Source organism: Anoplolepis gracilipes, chromosome 16, assembly GCF_047496725.1.
Source record: "Anoplolepis gracilipes chromosome 16, ASM4749672v1, whole genome shotgun sequence".
Taxonomy (NCBI): Eukaryota; Metazoa; Arthropoda; class Insecta; order Hymenoptera; family Formicidae; genus Anoplolepis; species Anoplolepis gracilipes.
Window position 1 is genome coordinate 4,803,842 of NC_132985.1, and position 24,516 is coordinate 4,828,357.

General features: G+C 39.0%; 1 protein-coding gene across 2 annotated transcripts; it reads right to left on the reverse strand.

Annotated features, from left to right (window-relative positions):
* Nucleotides 1-1,823: 1,823 nt before the first annotated feature.
* LOC140674813 (uncharacterized) lies at nt 1,824-23,767 on the reverse strand. Of its 2 annotated transcripts, XM_072908630.1 has the most exons (4): nt 23,323-23,767; nt 6,363-6,710; nt 4,439-4,582; nt 1,824-4,345 (listed from the first exon to the last, which is right to left on the reverse strand). In XM_072908630.1, the coding sequence occupies exons 2-4, from the start codon at nt 6,707-6,709 to the stop codon at nt 3,097-3,099; spliced, it is 1,740 nt and encodes a 579-aa protein (XP_072764731.1). In that variant the 5' UTR covers nt 6,710; nt 23,323-23,767; the 3' UTR covers nt 1,824-3,096. The 2 variants fall into 2 exon arrangements, with proteins under 2 accessions (XP_072764731.1, XP_072764730.1); XM_072908629.1 differs by lacking the exon at nt 23,323-23,767 and having other exon boundaries at nt 6,363-8,306.
* Between the last annotated feature and the right edge of the window lie 749 nt (nt 23,768-24,516).

Sequence of the window (24,516 nt, forward strand, 5' to 3'; positions counted from 1 at the left end):
AATGAATTTATACATGTATCAGTTATTCTACGCGTGTTCTATTCTTTCTTAAATTTTCCTTTTTTTTTTGTTTGAAATGTCTGATCTAGTATAGAACATATTTGCGTTGAATTTCGAATTGAGAACAGGTCTCTGATCTTCTCAATTTATTTCTCAATCTTTGTTGTTGCGTTTGCATATGACTTTAATATATATGTATTAAAAAAGTGCCAAAAAGATAAATTGAACATCAGTACTGGCAAAATAATTTCATCGAATGTCCAAAAAAATGAAAATGTAGAAGAGATCACAACTGGGACTATACTGAACTGTCATGTATCACTTAAGGTATTAGCAGTATTATATTATTACAATATTAGTGCAATATGTTATTTATAATCTGTATATTACAACTTAAAGATTATATTATTTTGATAACATTAGGAGATGATCCCCATTCCATTAAATAACAGTACTTATATGGACCTGATAGAACCGCCATTAAAACGACATACACTTGTAAGTATCATTCTTTCTTCGCGATTTTATAATTAATAAGAATAAAAAATATTAAGAATTGCATTTGCAACTCTTAGACAGTTGTGAGAAAAACTAATGAACGATCAATCTGAAAAAGTAAAGCATAAATATCTTTTGTGCGTGTAATCTTGACTTACTATTTCATGTAAGGACAGAATTTTGTAAACTAGTATAAATTTAACAGAGCAATGCAGTTGATTTCTAATTAGAATGTTATTTTTATCTTAATATTAGGATTGCTTCAATTAACTTTATGTATTAAATTGTCAGAGAGATATATTAAGCGAAACCATATTGAAATTCATTGATGATTCTATCGTGGAAGACGTTAAGAATAAAGTGGCCAGTTGGATAGATGAGTACAAAGATATACTTCTAACAAGTCTGGATAGGAAACTTGACGCCAACAAAGAAAATAGTCTCCATAAACAATAAATTTATCTATCCCTAAATAAGCCGAGTAAGCATATTACATATAAACAAAATTTCGATTGCAGACAAGAAAATAAAATAGGTTTACTTTTACTTAATGCTTATGTAAAATATATTGACTCGTTGATTCAATGTATTATCTATAAAACGTATGATTGATAGTTATATTCAATTAATTAAAATTAATAAAAAAATACATATTAAAAATTGCCAATTATTATAAACAGATGGATAACACATTCTCCCAAAGTTGCATCTTCTTCTGACAATATTTAACAAATAAGATAGATGGGATTTCTCGTACATGAATAAAAATTCTGCATCAATCTTATTTTCCCTCAATCTCCATCAATCTCAGTCTTTTGAAATTATTGAAAATAATAAAGAAATATATGTATATTCATATATGCGACACACACACATATGCACATTCATATATGTATACATATATCTCAAAAAATTGCATTAAAAGAAAGATAAAATATGCTTATTATACATTATGGTACATATGTGTACTTTTGTATATGTAATTGCTCACTTTTGCGAAAAGAAAATATTATTATTATATTATATAAACACAAGTGAATCCCTCTGGGTATTCTGGCTAGTAAGAGCATTCTTTATTTTTCACCGATATACTTAATGATGTGCGAGCCGGTAAATCTACAGGATTGCGTAATCTCAGAATTTAAAAAATTTATGTTATCGCCAAAAAAGTCGATAGATTTTACAATTTACGAGAATAAGTGTTTCCAAATTCACAAAGTGTTTGAACAAGATTATAATATCATATATTATTGGTAAGAAAGACAACTATGATCAATTATGCAAACAATTAGTCGCATGGGAAGAAAGCGAATACACAATATATGTATATAGATACATAAATAATGTATTTTTTATTGAAATAATTCACATCATAAACATTTACTGCTTATAGCAGAGAAAGGCACTTTCCTCCCAATTTCACTTCACTTTTTAATATGTGACTCTCCATACACATATACAATAAATTTCTATATACATATGATACACATACATTTTGTTTACATAAAGTATTGTAATATGATTTGTTTTATATATATAAGGGCCTTATATAAGTAAAACATATACCTTTTAAACTCCAATCTTAATGAATGAATTATCGAACGGGAGCGAATTAATTCACATTTTTTTGCCTGTCTTTCAAATATATTTACAGCCATATAACAAGTCTTCAGTTTACCTTTCTAGTTTATTGTATCAGCTATCGATTTTAGTGTACTAAAGATTTGACAAACCGAAAACATTTTTAAGGTATTAATTAAAATGATTAAAATTAATGAGATACGCGAGCACGTGTCAAAATTTGATTACCTCTGATTTCGATTCGATATAATCGTTTCGAAACATCTGTTTAAACAATTTGAGCAAATTCTTGTTCGAATTCTTCTTTGAAATCTTTGACTGCTGCTCTCTTGTCAACTTTTATTATAAAGTACTAAATACTAACAATAAACTTTAAGCACAAAGTAATATCATCATATTTGGTTTCGCAGTCTGAGCCAAACAATTTTTGTTTAAGAGATATATTAATCTCGTTTCCATTGTCGATTAAATTGTTACATTGGTTGACATTTATGAAATTTACCCAAGACATGCAAAGTCTCGAAAAATTGTAATGTTGAAATTTAAAGTACGTGACATTGTCCCGAAAAGTCCCACAATTTAAAACATGACATATTTATTTAAAAAAAAAATCATAAGTTCAATATAAATATCAATTTTATGGATAATGTAAAATATTTTTTATGTTTTATATTATCCATAAAATTTAATTTTGTATTATTTTCTGATCTTTTCAAAGTATGTTAAAAATAATGATGTAAATAACTTAATCAGAAATTCGGAAATTTGTCTCAATTCTTAAATTTTGATTCTTTAATTTTTTAAAACAATATTTCATATCTTAAATTTCGATAGTTTGATTTTTCGGGACATTATCTTATTTTTGAAGTTATTTTTGAGTTTGTACATTTTTTTGAAGACTTTGCATGTCCTGCAAATTTACAACATTTCAATTATTTCGTATTTTGTCGTACATAATAAAGATAATTCGTACTGACGACTATGAGCTTTTTGGTATGTTGTCAACCGATCGTTCGTTTATTTGTTGATCGTCAAGTCCAGCGGCAAATCTTGCTCCATCTCGGTGACGTTCTCATTCTTCACTCTGAGATCCTGGCCGCATGTGTTGGCGGTGTCCATAATGTTACCCCACACGTTCTCCAACCCGTATTGCAACTCCATCGAATCTAGCAGGTGTCGGAAGACCGGATTCTGCGTCTTGAGAATAAAATCCGAGAGAATCTTCGTTTTTCGTAGGAAGCTATCGTTGCTGTGGACACAGCATTTGTGCCGGCAGCAACAGTCGGCGCCAGTGTCCTTGAGCTCCTCCTTGAGCGGTGTCTGTTCTACTTCCATCTTCAGATTCTCCGCCCGCTTGATCACCGAGTGTCTCACCGGATCGGAATTGATTGCATTTTCTTTTTTGCAGGGTGTGCTATTGACGATTGACTCAATGTTCCTGTAATCGACCGTAGAAGTCTTGGTGACGCTGCACTCCATGGGTTCCTCGGTCTTGATGGGCGTCGACTGCATCCCGATGCGTGGCATCGGATCAGATACTCGGCCGGGACTTGTGTGAGGCGACGACACCGCGGAGCAGTCCTTAATGATGGTGCTACCAGAAGCGTACATGGGATTCACTTGGATTCTATCCGGAATAATGTAATTGTCATCGTACATCCTTGGGTAGATCTTCACGTCCTGCTCGTACGGCTTCGGTGGAGTGAGCTGCTCTTGTTCTTTCCGTTGTTCCTGCAGATTGTACATGTTGTTCCACTCGACAAAACTCTTCTGTTCTTCAAAGCTGTTGCTTGCCTTGGGACTGGAACTCGACATGCTGCTCTCGATGCTCGAGTTCTTTTTGTCCGACTCGGACAGCGTACTGCTGCTCTGTTTATCGGGCGAGTTTACGTCAAACCTGGTTTTCTCCTGAACGTTACTGTCGTCGAAACTCTTCTCTTGAACCTTGTCGTTGTTGTTTACGTAATGGCGATAAGTTTTAACATGCTTTCTCAAGGACGACGGATCGGTGTACCTCTTCGAGCAGCCTGGCACTTTGCAGCAGTACGGCTTGTCTACGGCATGAGTTCTCGTGTGCTTAAACCTGTCCGAGGAGTTCGAATAGGCCTTGTTGCAACCTTCGACGGGACAGACGTAGGGACGTTCACCGGTGTGAGAACGCGCGTGGATCTTCAGATTTTCCGCTCTGCTGAAGCTCTTATCGCACTGGAAGCAGTGGTGGGGCTTCTCGTTCGTATGTGTGCGCACGTGGACCAGCATCTTGTACCTGCGAAAGAAAGATATAAGTGTTGGTCAAGACAATGCAAAAGTGACGTTTCTTACTGGTGTGTCTATTAATATATATTTGAAGGAATTTTACCTCGCATTAAACCCACGCTCGCCTCTCGCGCAACCTTCCCATCCACAGTAAAACAGATTCCTCGGACCAGGTGCAGCGTGCAACCTTGAAACATGTCCTGCAAGTTGTTCTAAAGATGTGAACCATCGGCCACAGTCGTGCCATCTGTAAAGAATAGAGAAGAAAAATATTATAACTTTGTTCTTTTAACGTACATTCTCTTTTTAATTGTCACAATTAATTTTTGCGAAATCGCGAATCGCGACTAATCAAAAGTGATGCGGTGAATGCAGTCTTTCGACGTACTGCAATATCGAAATATGATTTGCGTCACGAATGTGCTCGCTGGACTCGAGCAATTGATACCAATTGCGGCCATTTTGCAATTGCCGCCGTTTGACACCAGTTTATCGTAACAGAGACCACGATGTTCGGTACTATTCCAGTCAACGACAACGAATTCCGCCAATTAAGTGGCACGGATATGTCCACGGGAGGTCGTGGATCAAGGCAATTTCGAGAGAGATTTGATTGGCCGAAGCGGCTCTTGTCTTTAATTTATTTTTTTATTCACGAGTACAATTTATCCCCTATGTATTATATAATGGGTGTTATAAATTAACCTCGCGTTTTATTTAATATAGTTTCAAAATAATGTGTATGCCACACAAATAAAACATTCAATCGGGCTTTTCTTTAACTATAGAATCGCATATATTAATCATAAGTGTTACGTACGGAAAATTTGATCGATAGACATAATCCTTGTAATAAGAAAAAATTTGTAATATAAATAATTTGTAGAAAAAAAAAATCTTTGTGAGAGAGACAACTGTACGAGTAAATAACCTAACGACTTAAAGAATGAAACTTACAGTATATGGTGTGTTTTATGATAAGCTACGGCTTTCACGCGTCCATCGCGTGAAAAAATAATGTCTTCACGATAATCGACTCCTCTGACAAACCGTGATAATAAAGTTTTTTTAGTGGATAAGTTAGATAGTATCAAGCCAGAGCTGGAACCTGATATATTATCGTGCGCACACATATTTGATGGATAAAACATCGAAGTGTTGTAACACAAAAAATATTTAAACAATATTCCATTCAGTGATTGGTATCTTTGATATCAGTCGAATTTCCTTCTTTTCATTATCTGAAAGTAATCGTTATTGCATCGTCTTATATCGAGTCTAAATTTTATCGAGGATGGATATAGACTTTAGATATAAACCAAGCTGGTTGTAAACTTGTTTATCATTAGAAATGCACGTCCTTCTCCCGCGAAAATAAATTGCATCGAGCAAGGAAATCTGAATTCCGCGAAAACAGCTTTTAATCTCTTAATGCGATAGGTTCTAAAATAAAAGGGGTACTCGTCGAGATGGATTTCAGAATTTTCTCGGTACACATATAACAAATAGAAAAGCTCCCGACTATCAGGCGTGATACAGAAAACTGGTTGTAACCGGTATGCGCGCGCGACGTGCATAGAGATACGCGCATTTACATTGACAAGAAACTGATTAACGTTTAACGAGAAGAGAATGTCTGCGGCAAACGGAACGACGCATTTGATTGTCTATGAAATATCCACGCGATAATTCTGTGATAACAGAGACGCATCAAGCACATTGTTTGCAATTTATAATACAACACGCAATATGAAATTTCTTTAGATTATTTATATCGATGAAGTTTCACACACACACACACACACATATATATATAGAATTTTTTTAAATTGTAAAAATTATTTTAAATTTATTATTATTTTAAAATAATTTATTTTGCTAGAAATTCATTATAGATGATGTAGAATTTGAAATTAAAAATAATTTGTAGAATTAAAAAAAAATTCTACATCATCTATAATGAATTTCTAGCAAAATAAATACAATAATATAACAAAAATGTAATTGCCTTTTCCTTTTAATCTTACCTGCACTTTAATTTAGCATTCTCGCCAGTCCTGATAGTACCCAGTTCCAAGCTGGAGCTGGACGCGTCCGAGTCGCTGTTAGTCGGGCTCGGGGGGCCGCCGTTGCCAAGGGTGCCCGAAGACACCTCGGCGGCCGGCGAGGCCCCCAATTCCTCCTCGGCCGGCATCCTTCGCGGCCAAATCGGAAGATCCAGCGGCGCTGGTTGATGCTGGACGTTGAGGCTCCCGTAATAGCTCGGGCCCGGGCTGGTGTTGTAGCCGGAAACCGAGCTGTAAAAACCCGGGGCAGTTCCTAGCAGGGTGCCCGGGTAACGAGCGGCGCCGTAGGGACCAACGTGAGTTGGCATTCTGCCCGGGACGTAAACGATCATTTTTTTAATCATTTTTATTCCGCCTCTTTTCGCGATTTTATTCCGATTCCAGCCAAAGACGTGCAGATTTTGCTTCGATCGTCGCTTTAATTAGTGATTCCCCTTTAATTCGCGTTTTATGTAGGCTCGATTATGCGTGTGTATTTATATAAGAATGTATACGTGTATGTAACTGCCGTGAAAAATTAGTGTCTGTGCCTCTCGAAGGAATTTCGCTTACTCTGATCCTGCCGCTCTAATGATCTTTCACGAGCTGATGTATAAGTGCATCCGAGCAATGTCGTTACTCTAGATAAATTCGCTCCGAGTCTCCGCAATTTCCCGTACACTCACAATGTACAGCACTAATGACTATTCTCTCGATATCTTTATTGACTTATTATCCTGTTTAAAAATTATCTTAACAAGAAAATCATTAGCTACTAGGGCTACTTTCTCAAATATATATATTTATATATATATATATATATATGTAATAAGTCGGTTTGGCAAAATTTTTAATCTTCTAATTAATTTTAATTATCTTTCTCATAAGATTTTCTACCGACAAAATAATTTGCTTATTAATTGGATTATTTTTTTTCTGCTTTTGTGCTTCCTTCCTGTATATACCTTTTTGTTTGCCAAATTTTAATACTCTATTCCTGATCAAAATCTCCTCGGAAATAAAATCATACGTCGTTACCAATTCAATCTTTTTTGCAATAAATTTTTTTTTCTTTCCTCCCAACCTCGTATCACCCTCTTGCCCTCGAAAGGTTCGCCTCACTAGCGATTTTCGATCCGGCACCGGGCCTGTCACGTCGTACTTCCTCAAGCTCGCGACGCCGTAAAAAGCGATTCGGCCATTGGACTTGAATACAAGACTTTCCAGGTCTTGCTGGGACACGACCCTCCCTGCTTTCCTGAGCACCGTAGGTACGACAAGCCGCCCGCGGTATAATACACACACACCACCTTGCGCGCACCCTCTATGTAGTCCGAGTCCGTATCGTCAGATATACTTGAACCGGTTGGACTTGAGTATACGATAGCTCAGAAATTGCTTGCTGTACTTGATCGAGAACATAACTGGGCTGGACAACCGTAGCGAATGAATCATAAAACACTGCCGTCGCACTCTCATAGACAGTCTTGCCGCGTGTTATTTTGACGTTGAATTCGTTTAATAACGCTGACAGCAGCCGAGGAGATCCAAACCGAGATGCGAGTTTATTCAATAGACAACAAACGATTCGATCGATGCTAAGAGAATCCCATTTTTCCTGATCGCTTGCCGTTCACTGGACAGCGATCTCTCAAAGATGACGCGTAGTAGATGAAGAAGAATGAAAAACAGCGGTCAGAGAGCTCGAGGATGAAGCTCGATGAACTTTTGCCGATTGAGTTGTAGTTGGCTTGATTGTCCTCTTTATAACACGTTGAAAGCTATACGTATCAGTATAGCTGTTTATTTATCGCACTTTTTTTCAACGATCTTTGCTCAAACATTCAAGATAAGAGCCTGCTTGAAATATCGTAAGAACGCTACCAACAAAACGAAACATGAAGAATATCGAACTGATGGCGATGACGGATGCGCAGGCTTATATATAGTCGCGCTATCATCTTTATTACTCCCCTCCACCAGTGTCACCAATACAGAGAAGGAAAAGTGATAACAGTTTGTCGCGTACTCGGTGGCCTTCTCGATACAATCGTCTTAGCAAACGAGAGCTAATATCAAATCATTTCGAATAGCAACTAATTATAAAATAGTCTAAAAATAATAGCATAAATATACATGTATTGTACTTTACGAGAAAAATCTCGCGTTTTAGAAATTATTTCAGCATCACTGACATTACGTTGTTAAACGTTGTTAAAATGACTTTGATTGAGATAATCGTTAGAAATAATTTGAATAAATTGTAGAAAAAATAAATTATGCGCGCGCGTAAAGACAAGTTTCATCGAGATGGAAATTTTATACAAGCGGAAAATTGTGATTCATTCCGCAGACATTCTGTTGACGAGATAAAGATTGACCCTTGCTGACCTACGAGAGAGAGAGAGAAGGATGGGTCTACTGCAAAGAAAGATGGGATATCAGATCGCTCGGTCACCTCCCGCAGTGTAATCATGACCTACCGAATTCGTTGATTCCGTCCCACACGATTCACTGCTAATCAGCAAGAATGTGCGGGTGGGAACAAAGTCCGCGCTTATCTCTCCCCGACGGCACGTTATCTTGCATATTAGCACGTCGGTGTGAATTGGTGAGTCGCAAACTGAATCAATAAGCCCGAGCCGACGTGATCTCTGGTAATTTCTTCCCGGCGGCGAAATCACGCGCTCTCTCGCAAAAATGACGATAACGTCCCTGGACGACGATGGCGGGCTTCCATGGCCGTCCGTGGGAGGGGATCCTCGTCATCAGGAAGCGACCGGCCTGTCACCGACGCGACGTTTCGAAAGACCGAAGGTCACTGTCACGTGGTTTCAAACACGTTTCTGGCGCGCGATGACGCAATTGATAAGGCGACGGGAGGAAACGATTCGCGATCATCGCGTGCGCTTAAAAGGAGAATGACGATTAAAGAAGCATCGATTGACGATCAGCGATATTGGAGCAGATTAATTAAGAATAACAACATGTGACCGTGAAAATACTTTCATAATTGGAGGAGCACGCGCCGACAATGATCGCGATGATCTCGTTTGATTTGACTGTCTGACGTGACCTCAGAGATCAGCAAGATTGTTAGGCAACGCCGAGATCTGATAAATATATCCAACCTGCGCTACTCTCGACAATGTTGTTTCTTGACGTATAGAACGAAGTCCACGAAGATGCAAGAAAAGAGATTAACGCGCTATCATTGATCTGCGATGTTTCACAAAGTATCGCGTCACACATGAAGAGGAAAAATTCTGTATTATATAATTAGACTTGGCAATACAATTACATTCATTGAACAACATCTTGTAAACGATAGGTGGTTAAACTTTCGTATAAACATCGTTCAATTTTTCAGACTTTATCTAAATACTTGGAGTTAATATACATATATGATGGTAGACGTTGAATCTTTTGAAGCCACATATCGCCATCAGTCACTGAGGCAACCGGTCAAGGCGATATTATTATTTTTATTCTCGATAGCATGTTGGAATCAATATCCATAGTACACAATAGAGTCTGCGAATGTTATTTAAATTTTCGATCTAAAAAAATTGTATTTATCCAAGCGCCTCTATTAGTTTGCACAATGAAGGTCCCATCTATATTTAGAGAATGAGGAACGTTTAATTCCTGTTGCCATTTCGTTTTTTTGCCGCGTTATATCACTGCGGCCGTAAACGTATACAATGTTATTAACGACGCCATTAATTGAGGTATTTAATTCCCCGTTGTAAATCGTAACGCCAAAAGCGATTTATAGAGACCACTTTGTTCCACCGGAGGAGTGAAAAATACGTTTCTCGTAGACACAACAGATGTCGTAAACGCACACCACGCACGCGAAAGATAATGGTCCATTCTCCACGGATGAAAAGTCAGATGAGAGTTTTCGTTCCGTTTTCCATCTCGTAGAAGACGATCACATCGCGGCTGACGCTTTGCGTCAACAAAAACAGGGGAAACCCGGCGACTTTCTTCCATCACAAAAGGAAGATGGATGGTGAGAAATCTCCCTTATGTCCTTTGTTCGGCTTTCGATCGTCTGATTTATAATACGATTAATTAATATGGCGGAACAATAATTATCTTAATGACCGAATTTCTTTTTTATTTATCTATTTCTTTTTATTCACCGATTATTGTAGACAATTTTTCCAAGAAAGATTTTTTGTAAGAAGTCTTTTCTTCTTTGTAAGTTATCTGAAAATATCACGAATGAGAGAGAGAGAGAGAGAGAGAGAGAGAAAGAGAGAAATATCGTTTAATACCGACGCTTCATCGTCGGGATGTTAATTGAACGGCAATCTAATCTCGTCGCGACTTGGAATCCATACGTCTGCCGGTTTCAAGTAAACAAGCTCAGACTTATCGGTATCAAGATCCACCTGTTGCTATCCATGGGAACGGTTCTCAATGTTGCCGAAAAATAATCGCATTTAGCGTAACACGATTAAAAAAGAGATAGACAATCAATTACTGGTGTTTCCCGTTAAATTAAATCTGTTATATAATAATATATCGGTTTATAATGCAAGCGAATTTATTTTAGCGTCTCTTATTTCTTTTTCTTTTTTCTTTTTTTTTTTTTTTTTAATGAAAAGAATGAATTCTCAAAAGTGTGAGAGTACGTGAGAGAATGCGCATTCTGACGTTATCGGTACTGACTCCCCGATAACACCGCTGAGGGAGTCCTCTTACTTTAACCGCTTGATAACCGAATAAACACGAATTTAATGACGCCCATCCGTTACTTTAATCTCGCAGTTTAATATCACGTATTCACGCGATATCGCATTATTTTTTATTGCCGCTCCATCATATCCTGTAGAAATATTCTTTTATCGTTTAACACAAAAGATATTTCGCAAGAGATAACAGATCCGATGGAATAACTTAAGAAAATTACCAGACTAGACATGAATATGTATATAGAATGATTTTTTTAATAAACCTGAAAGGAATTATTATTATAAATAATTGACTAATTCGCGTGACAAGATAAAGAATGAAGGATGGAGTCGTAAAATTTTACCTCACGACAAACCAGATGCCGGACAATCGATAACCGTTGAAGAAAAATGCAAGATCTACCGAGGAACACGAACCCTATTGTTTGGAAAAAATAATTTTAGCCTTGTGTTTCTGTTCTAACTGATCGTATCGTGCCGTTCATTTCGTATGCGTATGAATTTTATGGTGTGTCGCTTACAATCTCAGTCGCCGTTGCATGAAAAGAAAAAAAAGGATCTGATATAGGTAAATATTTTTTTCAACAGTATTATATCACACACGATAATTTTATGTAAAATCATTCACGCACATCCATACATTTCACCGTTTGTTTTCGTTCGGGAATCAGTCTTGTTTCCCGAAAACACTTTTAATTCTTTTACGTAGAGTCATTATACAACGGATCCGGCGCGGCGACGGGGGCCTCGATCGATCTCACAGACGCGCTATAATTTATACCGATACGCACACCAGACGATACTCAATTCATCCTCCGAGAAAAGTACCCCCAGCGACCTTACCTTAACGCTAATGAATATTGTATGGCCACCTTTCCTGCCCCATCTCGCCTTTTCCTTCCCTGTCCCCCCCCCCCCTGACCTTTCCAGCAACCGCCGGTTCCCACCCTTCATCTCGGATGACACCCCACGGACCGGGCTGCTGGCGTCGGCGTGCTTTGATCTCGGAGAACAGGTAGAAGAAATCGAGAAGAGAACCGGGAGAGTGAAAGAGAGGAACATAGCGTATGTATGTGTGTGTGTGTGTGTGTGTGTATGAGAGAGAGAGAGAGAGAGAGAGAAAAGGACGAAAGAAAGGGACGAGAGGGAAAGAAGGAAGATCACGGCTCGAAACGGAGATTCCACGACGGCCAATGGTAGAGTCGGGCCCGACGCTAAACTCGAGAAAATATGTTTGGAGTCTTTAGATTGAGATCCGGGAGAGAGATAGTCCTACTCTCTCTCCCCTTTACCTTCCTCTGCCTCCTCCCACTACTATTTCGCCACTGCTGCCGCTTATGATGTGTCCGTGGAGGACGCCGAAAGAGATTTTATTTCCCTTCTCCCTCCCTCTTCTTCCCCCTCCCGCAGATCTTTCATTTAGATTTGATTTCTATGCTTTCCCTTGGGGATACCATCGGACCCCGGGATGTTTCGATGAGGCCCCGGCTCACCAACCGGGACGACCATTTCGGTAGCTGTTACGTTCTTTTCGGCCCTGTTTACGATGATTGTGAAAAATTGAATCGCCTCTCGCGGGTACGAGGGAACTACTCTCGGCGATGGTTTCGTGTTTAACGCCGCCGCAACTAATAATTTGCTTTCGACATTCCGAATATCTCCTTAATTAAAGTTATGTTGAGATTTCTGCGGTAGTAAAATTTGGCGGTACACAAGCGCTACGTTATTTAGCATCAAACTTTCTTAAGAGGATACTTTCCAGCATTCCTCGAGTGAATTTAATTGATAAAAATTGAAAAAAAAAAATATATATATATAGCTTCCCTTTTTTTTTCCTCCACCGAGTTTAATGGAACGATTTAATAGACGGAATGTGATTCGCTAACAGACGCGAGTACAATTCCTCTGTCAAACATTCATTAACCTTTAGAGGCTTTTCGTCTCGATGGGAAGAAAGCTTCCCTACGGGAAGCCCGGTTTCGACGGAAACCTCGAGAAGAAAATTGGATCGCCCCATGCTCAGCGAGAGACCACTTTCAGCCGCGCGACGAGGTGGGAAACCGAATATATAGATCGCGTGGCGCTTTGCGTGTGGTTCGCATCACAAAAATACGTTTGGAACGTAGGGGAGAGGAGGGGGGGGGGAGGTGCTCGATCTCCCCTGCGCGTTGCAGCCACTCCGCAGCACCACCGTTGACTCTCACAGCGGGGGTTGAAATTCCCGCGATCCAGCATCGTGCCCCGATGCTTCCCGTCGTACTTTTTTTTTTATTTCATCGCGCTATCGGGGGAGGGGGCGAGAGGTCGCGTCAAGAGAGAGAAAGAGCGTTTGCCTTTTTTTTTTTTTTTTTTTTTTATCTTCCACTCTTTCGAAACCCCATCGGCGGCCGATAGCGGGGTCTCGAGTGCCGTGAGAGAAACATATGGAAGAGCGCTAGACTCCTTTGTGGCCTTGTTCGAGAATGCTGAAGCGATCCTTGTCGAATAAGCGGCGAATACGATATTTAAGCGTACGTTATTCTTCTCGATGTCATCCATAAGTAGATTCCTCGAGCGATTTAATTTCTTTCGATACCCGATTAAAAGCATAAGCGAATAAGATCTCAGAGTGGTGTGAAGTTCCCTTCCGGGAACCATTTAAAAATCTCTCGGGAGGCAAAAACTACGAACACAAAGATCGACGTCGGAGCGGAGGATGAATGTGCGTGTTCCTCCGTTGATTTACCGCGCTTAAAGACGGAATATTAATATCGCAATGGCGTGCGCCGGCTCTCCGGCCTGGTACACGCGGCCTGATGCTCCCCACGGATGCGAGAGAGTCGTGCCACGCACTCACACACGTAATGCGTATTACGTACGGGACAGGAGGATGGCTACCGGTCGCAGCGGGAGAGCACGACGGGGGTCCTCTACCTCCGCGCCGACTCGAAACCCTGCTACCGAGAGGAAGAAGCGAACTCTCATCTCGCTCCGGCTTTATCTTCCTTCTTTTTCTCTCCGCCTTTTTTCTCTTTCTTTCCCGTAACACGTATTATCCATCGGTCCTCTCCCTCGCTTCCTCCCGCGGTTTCTCTTGGTAATCTTCCGACGATCCCTCGTGGCGCTACCACACGTTGATTCGTCGATCCTGCTCGGTCACGTGACCGGTTTATAAGGCTTGTAGCGGCAGACGGTGCACCACTTGTTGGCCGCGCCTCGTCTTGCGAGCTGTACCGTACTTCCGTTTTTCCTTTTTTTTTTCTTTTTTTTGTAGACTTTTTTTTTGTCCCGAGCATACGAAATTCCGGACAATGCGGTTACCGATGTAGAGCAATTGTGATCGGTGCCCATTACGCGGGCAGGAGAATAGAAACAATAGGATAGCATCTGCGCGTCGATGCGGTATACAAGTAATAAAGAAACGGAAAGAATGCGATTCTTTTGAGAAATATTTCAGGAAATTACTCACAGTTGCGGTCGTACATTATCAAATTAATCTTAGTAGTTTTAATAACGAAACTAGTTCTTGAATACGCGCGCTTTTTTTTTTTTTTTTACAATAAAATTTCTACGATTTTTCGTATCTGGCGACGACGAAGGGGGAACGATAAGCCTCGTCTAGGAAAATTACGATTCATACTTGTGGGAATACATGAAGACATTACCGCGTACGGCGAAGGACGACAGAAGTCTGACCGATGTCGTGTAAACATTACGGAGATCCCTCGTGAGGGGGTCTACGAAGTGCCCCCCGGGCCCGGACGGCGGCGAAGCGCCGCACGGTCCGGCTCGCACGGCGCCAGGGGCCTATTAAAAATGATGCTTAAAGAACGAATTATGGAAATGAGCCGTTATACCAGCTCCGGGCTCCCATATTACCGACGACTTAGCCCGTTCGCGTTGAAATTACAGGTTGCGAGCACCCTACCCTTCGTATCCTCTTACTCTACATCGTCCGCTCCTAAGTCGGGATCTCCACCCTCCCCCCCCCCCTCGGGGTGGAATACATTACGTTGATTTTCGGAATTGAAGATAAAATCCTCCTGCCGTGGGGTCTCTCTCTCTCTCTCTCTCTCTTTCTTTCTCGTTCTTCTTTCTTTGTCGTGAAGACGATCTCGTGTGCGTGCGCGCGATACGCAATGTTCTTCTATCGAGAGAACAAGACGCCAATTAAATTATTCTGCCATTACGTCGCTATCTTACGACGATCTTACGTTGCCAGTTGTCATTATTGCAATGATACCAGTCTTACTAACACACAGGATGCGATGACATTGGATTTAATGAAGATTTTAACGTTCCGATTAGATTCTCAAGATAGAAATAATAAATTCGAGAATAGAATATGTTATCATTTGCAGTATATTCTGCAAATATGTCGATTATAGTCTATCATGAAACCGAAAATATATAATACTCTTATGTAAAATAATATTGTTATCAAACACACATTTTTAGAAGGTATATTTAAGAATGTATATCAATTATATAAACTTTATAATTTCTATCACGGAAAAAATTGAATTTAAATAAAGATATGAGATGCAATGATATGTAAAATGATAAGTTAAAATAATAGAATTATTCTCTAAAGTTGAAGAGAAAAAAAGAAACTCCAGATAATAAAAATGTACAAAGGTGGATTTCTTGTTTTTTTTTTTTCCTTTTTAAGTCATTAGTTAAAAACTCCCTGTTATTTTCTTTATTCTTTAATGTTCTTAATAGATTTAATAGACAGCGCTCTCCATAAATAATCCCTTTTTCATAGAATTTCTTTTTAAACGAAGTATTTATTCATTCAAAGACTTACAGAAGAACGTTCTATGATTTATAGTGTGATCTATGTATACTTTTAGCTTGTCTGAAAATTTAACCTGGTGGTAAAGTCCCAGAGTTCACCAAGTCAAAAATAAATAGAATGGGCGCACTGGATTCCTGGTATCCCTACAAAAACGTCCCTCTGTTCCCGCCGCGTTGTATAAAGTGCTCGACCATCAGGACACGCGATTGGAAATCTCACCTTTGCGCGTTTCTCAGTTTCTGAAAAGAGCTCACGGCGTGCGGTAACATAGGAAGGAAAATATTTACCGACTCCCTTCCCCCTTTCGCTCTGTTTGTACGACGTACAAGGAATGTCTCGGCGAATGGCTACACGGGAGGTTGGGGGAATATTTTTGCAAATACGAATACGCCAGGTCTAAAGTCGCGCGTTCTTCTACGGAGAATGCATTAACTTCGGCGAAATCGACGAATATTTTTAGTTACTGTTTTTCTTTTTATCAAATGATCAATGATAAAAGAGAACATATAATCATTTGTCGTGTAAATTCTCAATTTTTTTTTTTTTACACGCGACATATGGGTAATTTGTGGGTAATTATGTGGAACCTAACCAGTATGATCTTTCATACGGGCTTTTCTAGAGAAATCACGGTGGGTTCGCAACCCGCCTTCGAAAAATCGATAATTAATGATCATGAATTTCACACCTTCGGCAGACCACAAGAAAGAAAGCCGTTCTGTTCGAGGGACGCGGAAGGATCTCATTCCGCAGCCTAGCCCGACTGCGAAGCAGGATCCGGAATGAAAGAAATCGAAGGATAGGGAGTGTCTGTATAGACTATGCCAACACCCCATGGCATCGCGCTATGGAATTTTTGTGTTAGTGAGACGAATCGTTAAACTGGACCGCATTGACAAATGATTCGAACATTTTGTGTTAGGGAAACCGTCGGGGAGGACCTCCCACATCGAATAAATACGGCCGTCGCGTACGTTTTCGTATAGCTCCTTTCTTCCTTCCTTTTTTCGTTTTTTTTTTTTACATTTTTTTGCCATTCCAAGGTTAAGGCCGTACCAGGGTGACACTATCTGCAAGAATCAAAAATAGAGGCAGTCCTCTCTTTCTCTCTCTCTCTCTCTCTCTCTCTCTCTCCCGTAAATTTTATATTACTATCATTACTTCTTTGATTAATTATCATATACATGTATAATACATTTAATTTATTTTGTTGTCGTTATGTAACGTTATTATTAAAAAGTCATCAAATCTATTATTTCAATGAATTGGCAAGATGTTTTTCTTTTATAAAAAATGCGTATGATTTTGATGATGTATTATGCAATCTGATAATGCATATTTATACAAATATCGGTGTCTTTTACAAAAGTGCATTAATTATTTGAATATAAATTAATATTAATACATTAGTATATTAATTTAACGATAAAATAAATTCGTTAAAAATTATTGAATTAATTACTTAAAATTAAAAAAACATATTTTCAAACTTTTTACCGCATCAGAATCACTTAATTATTATCTTTGCATTTGAATACGTATACTGTTGTACTAATTAATGAATTATATCAAATTATTAGTTGTATCAATAATTAAAAAATAAACAGGCTTGTTCAATCTATTTAATGGAAGGCAAAAATCTATTACTGACAAAATTTTAATAAATTAATTAATCACTCAACCAACAATAAATATAATTGTGTATACATTTAATTATTTCTTCATAGTGTTCTCCATGCGTTTTCGAAAATACAAAACAGTTTATAAAAATTTGTCACATTTCAAAACTAAAGTTAACAATTATAACTGGTGATATATAAATAGAAATAAAGGAAATTATTTTAGACATGTGACTACATTGTATTGCATAATATCTCTTTAGTATCTCTCAACGAGTCTATCGTCATCCTAATAATAGCGCAAATACAGCGCCCGCATTATGCTCGTAGTTGAGCAACATGTAATAGAGTGTCACCTGTTAGAAAGCAAATGGATTCATAAAAGCGATTAAATCAATGAATTGAAAGACCAATACGAAAGCTTAAGCAATATATATGCGATAGAGATTTTATTTCAACATGAAAAATAATCTCGATGTTTTTACATCATTACAGTAATACTGTAAAAGCTGGGATTTCAAAAACTTTGAAAATCGCGAAATGATTATGCAAAAATAATGATGATTCCATTATATAATATTATATAAATGCTTACAAATGTTAATTAATTAATCTCTAAAATTATTATTTTTATAATAACATATTGAAATCTTTACATCATCTTATATTTGTATGAAGATGAAATGCATATGTATTATATATTTACTAATTAAATTCACTGATTAAATTTATCAAGCTCATTAAATTTTATTGATTTAAATTAAAAGATTGATTGAATTGAAGAATCAGAATTCGAAGAATTTGAAAAATCTTCGCATTCCTAGAAAGTCCATATTATCAGCACGCCGTAGCTTCGATAAATGTGAGAATGCTTCATAAAGAGATTCATTGTAACTTGAGGTCCATATTTATGACACTCTTTTAGACACTCTACCAGATAGTGCGCTGACGAAGCACACGAAATTCCAGATGTCGGAAGTGACAAAGACGTCTACGATATTTACGAATGAATGAGAAACTGTTAAAAAAAAACGCGATTCACGAGAGCTTCCAGATCCTCTCTAGGGGGGGATTTGCGTAAACGGAATGGTCGTTCAGCACGTTGCTCCTCTACATGTGCACAAAATCCGGGGGTCCGGCTCTTCGTAGTTATGGTGGTTCGCATGGCGTGTCTGAGCGCGACGTAAGACACCGTGACATACCACACACAACGCGACACCTCGGCTATACGAGTTGACCGAGGACTCCGGGAGGACCACACACGAAGGATCTCGCCCTTCTCCTTGTCTTTTTCCTCTTTCTCCTCGCCACTTGCCTCCGCGAGTCCTTCCTTGTTCCTCAGAAAAATAAAAAAGAGCGGCGTTCCTGGTGGAAGGACGCGCGCGGTCGCGGAGAAGAAAACCGAGAGGAGTCACTTAACCATCATGCCATTAACCACGCACGAAAAGGAGCTTTAAAAAACACGCGGTTCTGCCGTCTCGATGACGCCTCGTTGCGGCATCGACACGAAAAGTCCAGTGTTATTGAAATCGTAATTACGGCTTTGAAATGAATAAGGGTAAGGCGCGATTACTGGTTGTTCCAGGGAAATTAAATAATACCAAAGAGATCGCAATACTTATTTAATGGTTCCTTGAAGACATTGAAAGCATTTCGGGTTAATTAATTATTCATTTATTTACTCGTTTAGAAATTATTCCTACTATTGTATAAAATATTTTCCCGAAATCTCCCTACAATTACAATTATCGATGATGACAAAACAGACCGCGGATAAAGAGAATGACAAAGAGCAAGTATGGCTTGATCGTCTAGAATTCATGCGGGCTAGAAAAAAAAAATCATGTGACAGTACGATTGGTCGGGGGGCCTTCCCGCATTGTTACTAATTTAATGTATATTTCTACACGTTATTCTGACGGTCTATTGCTTTCAGAAACGAGATCTTTAATGTCAACCACCTACGAGCGGAACGGAAGATACAACCGAAGGTTACCTCACAATGGGTTTCCTCTATTACCTGGGGACTGTTTTTGCGGATTGGAAAAAAGAGAATGGACAGACGGGCCAAAACATCTCATTGTTCCATTTATGGTATGTTTTGGGTATCTTTTGCGTTTTACATCACCTCGGTCGGTTTGCGAAAAGCGGCGTGTTCACCGGTCGTACATACATGCGTAGCCACACTAAAATGAGGTGCAGACAGTTCGCAAAAACTCGCAACACAATGCAGGATGCAACAGGTGCAATCAGAATTTCCTATCAAATGTATTTGGTCGAAATAGGGCGATTCCGGCGGTTGTGGTATCATTAATGCGCCGCGACTCGGAACGCCAGGGAACGGAAAAAAAAGTTATCGAACCGTCGTCTCGTTCGTTCCGATACGCTAAGAATATATAATTACAGAGAATTGAATATTGTTTAGTAATTTATTATTGAAATTGTATATTTTATAACTCTGAAATAGTATTATGTAATCGACGAATGAAAGATACTGAATTATTAATAGCAACTAGATTAATATTTATATTTGGGAGATGAAATTTATTTAATGATATTTATTCTACAGGAAATATTAAATTAGTTTTAATGATGATTAATAATATTTTTTTTTTTTGAGTCTTAATTAATTAAAAGAGTGCTCAAATTCCTTTTTCTGATTAATTATTCATAACTATAGCTGTTTTATCTACTAAATACGTAGCGATAGGTGTTTTTCAGCAATTTAAGCTTCGCGCTTTTCGTCTTTCGTATTTCCATTCGTTATTAAATTCTGATTATTAAATATTCGTTACGCGCAATCTATGTAAATGGACAACTGACGGGAGCGAAATCTCTCCAATTCCAGAACGACAAAAGAAACCGTTAAGAGCTCCGTCATTCTCCGGACGACTTAGAGCGGCGCACCGGTTGCCCGGGAGCCCGTGGATTCCCACGTGGGCCGGGCGACGAAGGATGCGGGCCGAAAATATGCAAATTTATATGCGTATCCCCGATGTGCGATTCCTCATCCTGCCGGGCCGCCTGACTGCCCGGTTTACCCACTTGCACCCGAGGGCCCCAAGACCTATGGGAGCCTGTCACTCTCCCTCTCTCTTTTCTTCTTCCTCACCAAGTCATTACCATACGTGACCATAAATGAAACCTGTCTCTCCGCGTAACAATAGAACAATCTCCTCGCGCGAGACACAAAGGCGTCGTATGTGTCCCTACGTGCGCATACATATGCACCCTCTCTCAGGGATCCTGCCAACTTTTCTCCAACTCTCCCTCCCGTATACCCCCTCGTTATCCCTCTTCCTCCCCGCGAGAGAGCCGCGAGATGTCCCGGGCAACGGTATCCTGCGACAGGATACCGGTTCCGCAACGCGCATCCTGAAGCGGGACGTTTCGTCCTGCTTCCAGGCGCGCGTCGTCGTCCTGCCTTTGTCTAGGTGAGATTAGGCGAATTCGAAAAATGACTCGGTCGAAGCTGGAAACCGTGTAACGGTCGCCGGTGGGTTCATAGGTGATCGTCTTTCTGGATTCTTTTTGAACGAACCTTTCGGTCAACGGCCGCGCGAGGCGGAGATTTCTAGGGACTGGACCCGATCGGGGATCTTTCTACCAGCACGTCGGATGATTCGTTACGAGACGAGACTTGGAATTTTTTTTTAACCACTCACTCGACCAACAACCGCGTTGCTCTCTTTAACGATGTGACCGTTTTGAATAATACGTTAAAGAATTAATACGGTAAGGTGGGGTTGACTCGGACTCAAAATTTTCGTTTTGATATAAACGACGAATTTTTTTAACATATATATATATATCAATTCTGTTTTTGTCAATAAATCTTCGTAGAAAATATTCTATTAAATTAGAGTTAAATCGGAGACATTTGAAAAGTACGTTTCGCTTTTCACATCGGGGTCGCTCTTTATATTTTTATGCCAGTAAGAGGATTCTTCTGCGCAGACTCCTACATTCTGAATGAACCGCACAGATTTTTACGCAATCTCATTGAATCCGACGTGGATCAACAGTGATCCACAGCGGGAGTATTGTTGCCGAGGTACGATGTGCTGGATCTCGCTTCGGGAACCTCCTCTCGTACCTGACCTGAGATAATCCCGTCCTGGTACCATGTGTGCTTTATCCCAGGGGATCTGGTACACCGTGCCCTCCCCTCCTTCTTCTCTCCCGCAGATTCGAAAATGCCTGCGCTTACAGGGGTCCTGCTCGAGAAGGTACCCCATCCACACTTTACTTTTCCCTTTTATCTATCGTTTTTCCCCTCGGAGGGCTGTCAAGCTATGGCGAATTTCGTGACAGCGACGACGTTTGTCACCCTCTACTTTTGTCGTCCGATGCAGGGAAAATTTTCCTTCGTTTTCCTTTATACTTTGAAAGATCATCTGACTTTAAATTGATTTTTCCGGATTGCGTAAAAAAAAAAATATCATCAAAGAACGCTTGCTGTCGAATTAAATAATATTTTAAAAAGAAATTGCAAATGTTGAGAACGAATTTTCCACACTGTCAAAATCATCTCGGCAATGCTTCTCGAATTTAATGACGTGTTATGTTTTTAACTCGGATATTGCAAACCGGCTGGTAATACGAATAACATCGGAAGGTAAACGAGTATTATAATTTGCAAGTCTTTGGCCAGTTTTCGCAAAATTGTAAAGGCGATTCGTCCTTCGTAACCTTTCTCACGTCCGCGAGTTTAGGAAACTGGTTTGAAAGGTCTTCCGGTGCTGTCGTTTCGTGGAATCTCGGGGAGATCGATAGCTCTCTTTGAAAATTTGATCGCGATAAATTGTGGATCGTTTTCGGAACGTCGAAAAGTAAAAAAAAAAAAAAAACGAAGACAAAAAAATAAAACAATCTTTCTTACTATAGTTGGCGCGAGATGACAGCCTCGAAAACCTCGTTCAACCAGTCTTCTAAGAGAGATGTGTCCTCTTCATAATATAAATTAAATTTTGATGAATTTATGAAATTTGATCCGTGATATAATATTAAGACTAAATTTTATGTCATATCTTTTACTTTTTTAGCTCCTTTAGATAAGTTATTTTTAGTTTTACATACGCACTTAATTTTAAATTCTACCTTTATGTGGTTTATTTTTATTCTGTATTCTTTATAAACCATAGAGAACCTGTCCTTTTTCAATGCATTTATATATGTATAAAAATTCGGAGTATACATTGAATATTAAATTCAAGTTACTTAAATTTGACAGATTAAATATTAAATTGTTTAAATTCTTGGTTTTAATATTGAAAAGCATTTTTGTTAGAGTTATGATTCTCGTTGAAATATAATTAGAATTGAAATAGAATAAGAAAGAAAATCCTCGTGTTTATGATACAATGGAATAAAAACGATTTCATATGCTTTAGAAAAAAAACTTGCGAAAGGAATCTGAGGTAAATATACAATGATTGCCCTTTATAATTGCATTTTTATCTAAACACACAGAGCATCTATTATATTGTTAAATATGCAATCTTCGCGAATCGGTCATCACGAAAAAAATTTTATCATTAAATATCTCAATTTTCAATAAATTGATAAAATATATATATATATATATATACATTCGAAATGTCAAGAGATACATGTAAAAAAACAGATTTTCTTCTTTTTTCAACATGCGGATATTTAATTTCTTTTATTAACATTGACAAGGATGATGCAAAAATTTACATTCGATTCGCAAAAAAAAAAAAGAAGTTATGAGAGTTAAAGTTTCCGCTAAAGTGGAAATTTTTAAATATGAAGAAGTCACATCAATTTTTATTGGAGAAAAAAAAAACACGATTGCAAAATAATTTGTAACTCACCAATAGCGGATTAGCCGGTTCTTCGGATCCTCTTTTCAATCATCGAAATCCAACAAAAAATTTTGTAGAGAAAGATTCTTTTGGGACGCACAGTGTCCTCACGTCACCAGGGAAGAGAAAAACCGATGCACTATGTACGAGTCTAGAAAGATATGTGAAAATCTCTTCCACGTGGTCGCGTCGAGTACTCTTCGGCGACACAAGTAACGAGATATTTACGTCACGTGGCGTTAAACCTCCTCGTGGATGTTTCGCGGTTGCAATTTTACGCTTTTCTCGAAGACACGTGCGAGTACCGTGAGGTAGGAGAAGAAGATGAGAAAGACGAAGAGTAAGTAGAAAAGAAGAAGAGGAAGAAAAGAGAATGTAAAGTCTGAGTCACGACGGTAAAGTCGAAAGTCTGGAATCGAACCGCTGGTTTCCAAGGATGCTCGATTCAAACTGAGACCACGAAGAGGTCCCTCACGAGTCCCCGGCTCGGGTGTGGGTTTTCGGTTCGTTTTTCCCTTTTTTTTCTTCCCCATCACTCTCTCTCTCTCTCTCTCTCTCTCTCTCTCTCTCTCTCTCTCTCTCTCTTTCTCTCTTTCACGATCACGGTTCTCTCTTTCTCCCACCCATCCTGTGCCTTATTCTCTCTCTTTGTCTTGCTACAAAGGTTCAGTCTTCTGGTCTCTGTTCACTTGTTCTCTCGTTTGTTCTCATCATTCGTAATCGAGCGTCTCTCTCATTCCTTCGTCAGGGCCGACGTTTGTGGGCCCCCCAGGCCCCCGAGAGGCAGTCATCGCATCGCGACGAAGAGGGGGCTCTAGCCTAACTTAACCCGGCTGAAACATCTCCCACCACGTGTTACTTTCAACCCCTACCTCTATCGTGGATCTCAACGAAGGAGAGAAGGTGTTTGCCGGCTCACCGGTGGTAGATACGTGACAGACCACGTGCTTTGTGTGAAGTTACAGTATTTAAAACTGTAGATAACATATCATTATAAGTAGTATAATCTTTGTCATAATATAATTAAATGCGTATCATCTAATACTAATTACGAGATTACTTTCCGAGTCAAAATCGATAATGAAAACATGTAACGAGTACAAGGTAAACGAGTACAACATTGGAGCATTTTCAGTCATAAATAGACTTCTGTTCCACGACTGTCAAACGCAGAATATAGTGACAGCCGCTATTAATACAAGG

Excerpts from the sequence above, each read along its gene's own strand:
- LOC140674813 (XM_072908629.1), bottom strand. The coding sequence starts at position 6,745 with ATGATTAAAAAAATGATCGTTTACGTCCCGGGCAGAATGCCAACTCAC. Across the intron at positions 4,583-6,362 it reads AATGCTAAATTAAAGTGCAG|ATGGCACGACTGTGGCCGAT; the intron begins GTAAGATTAAAA and ends TATTCTTTACAG. Across the intron at positions 4,346-4,438 it reads GAGCGTGGGTTTAATGCGAG|GTACAAGATGCTGGTCCACG; the intron begins GTAAAATTCCTT and ends TTTCTTTCGCAG.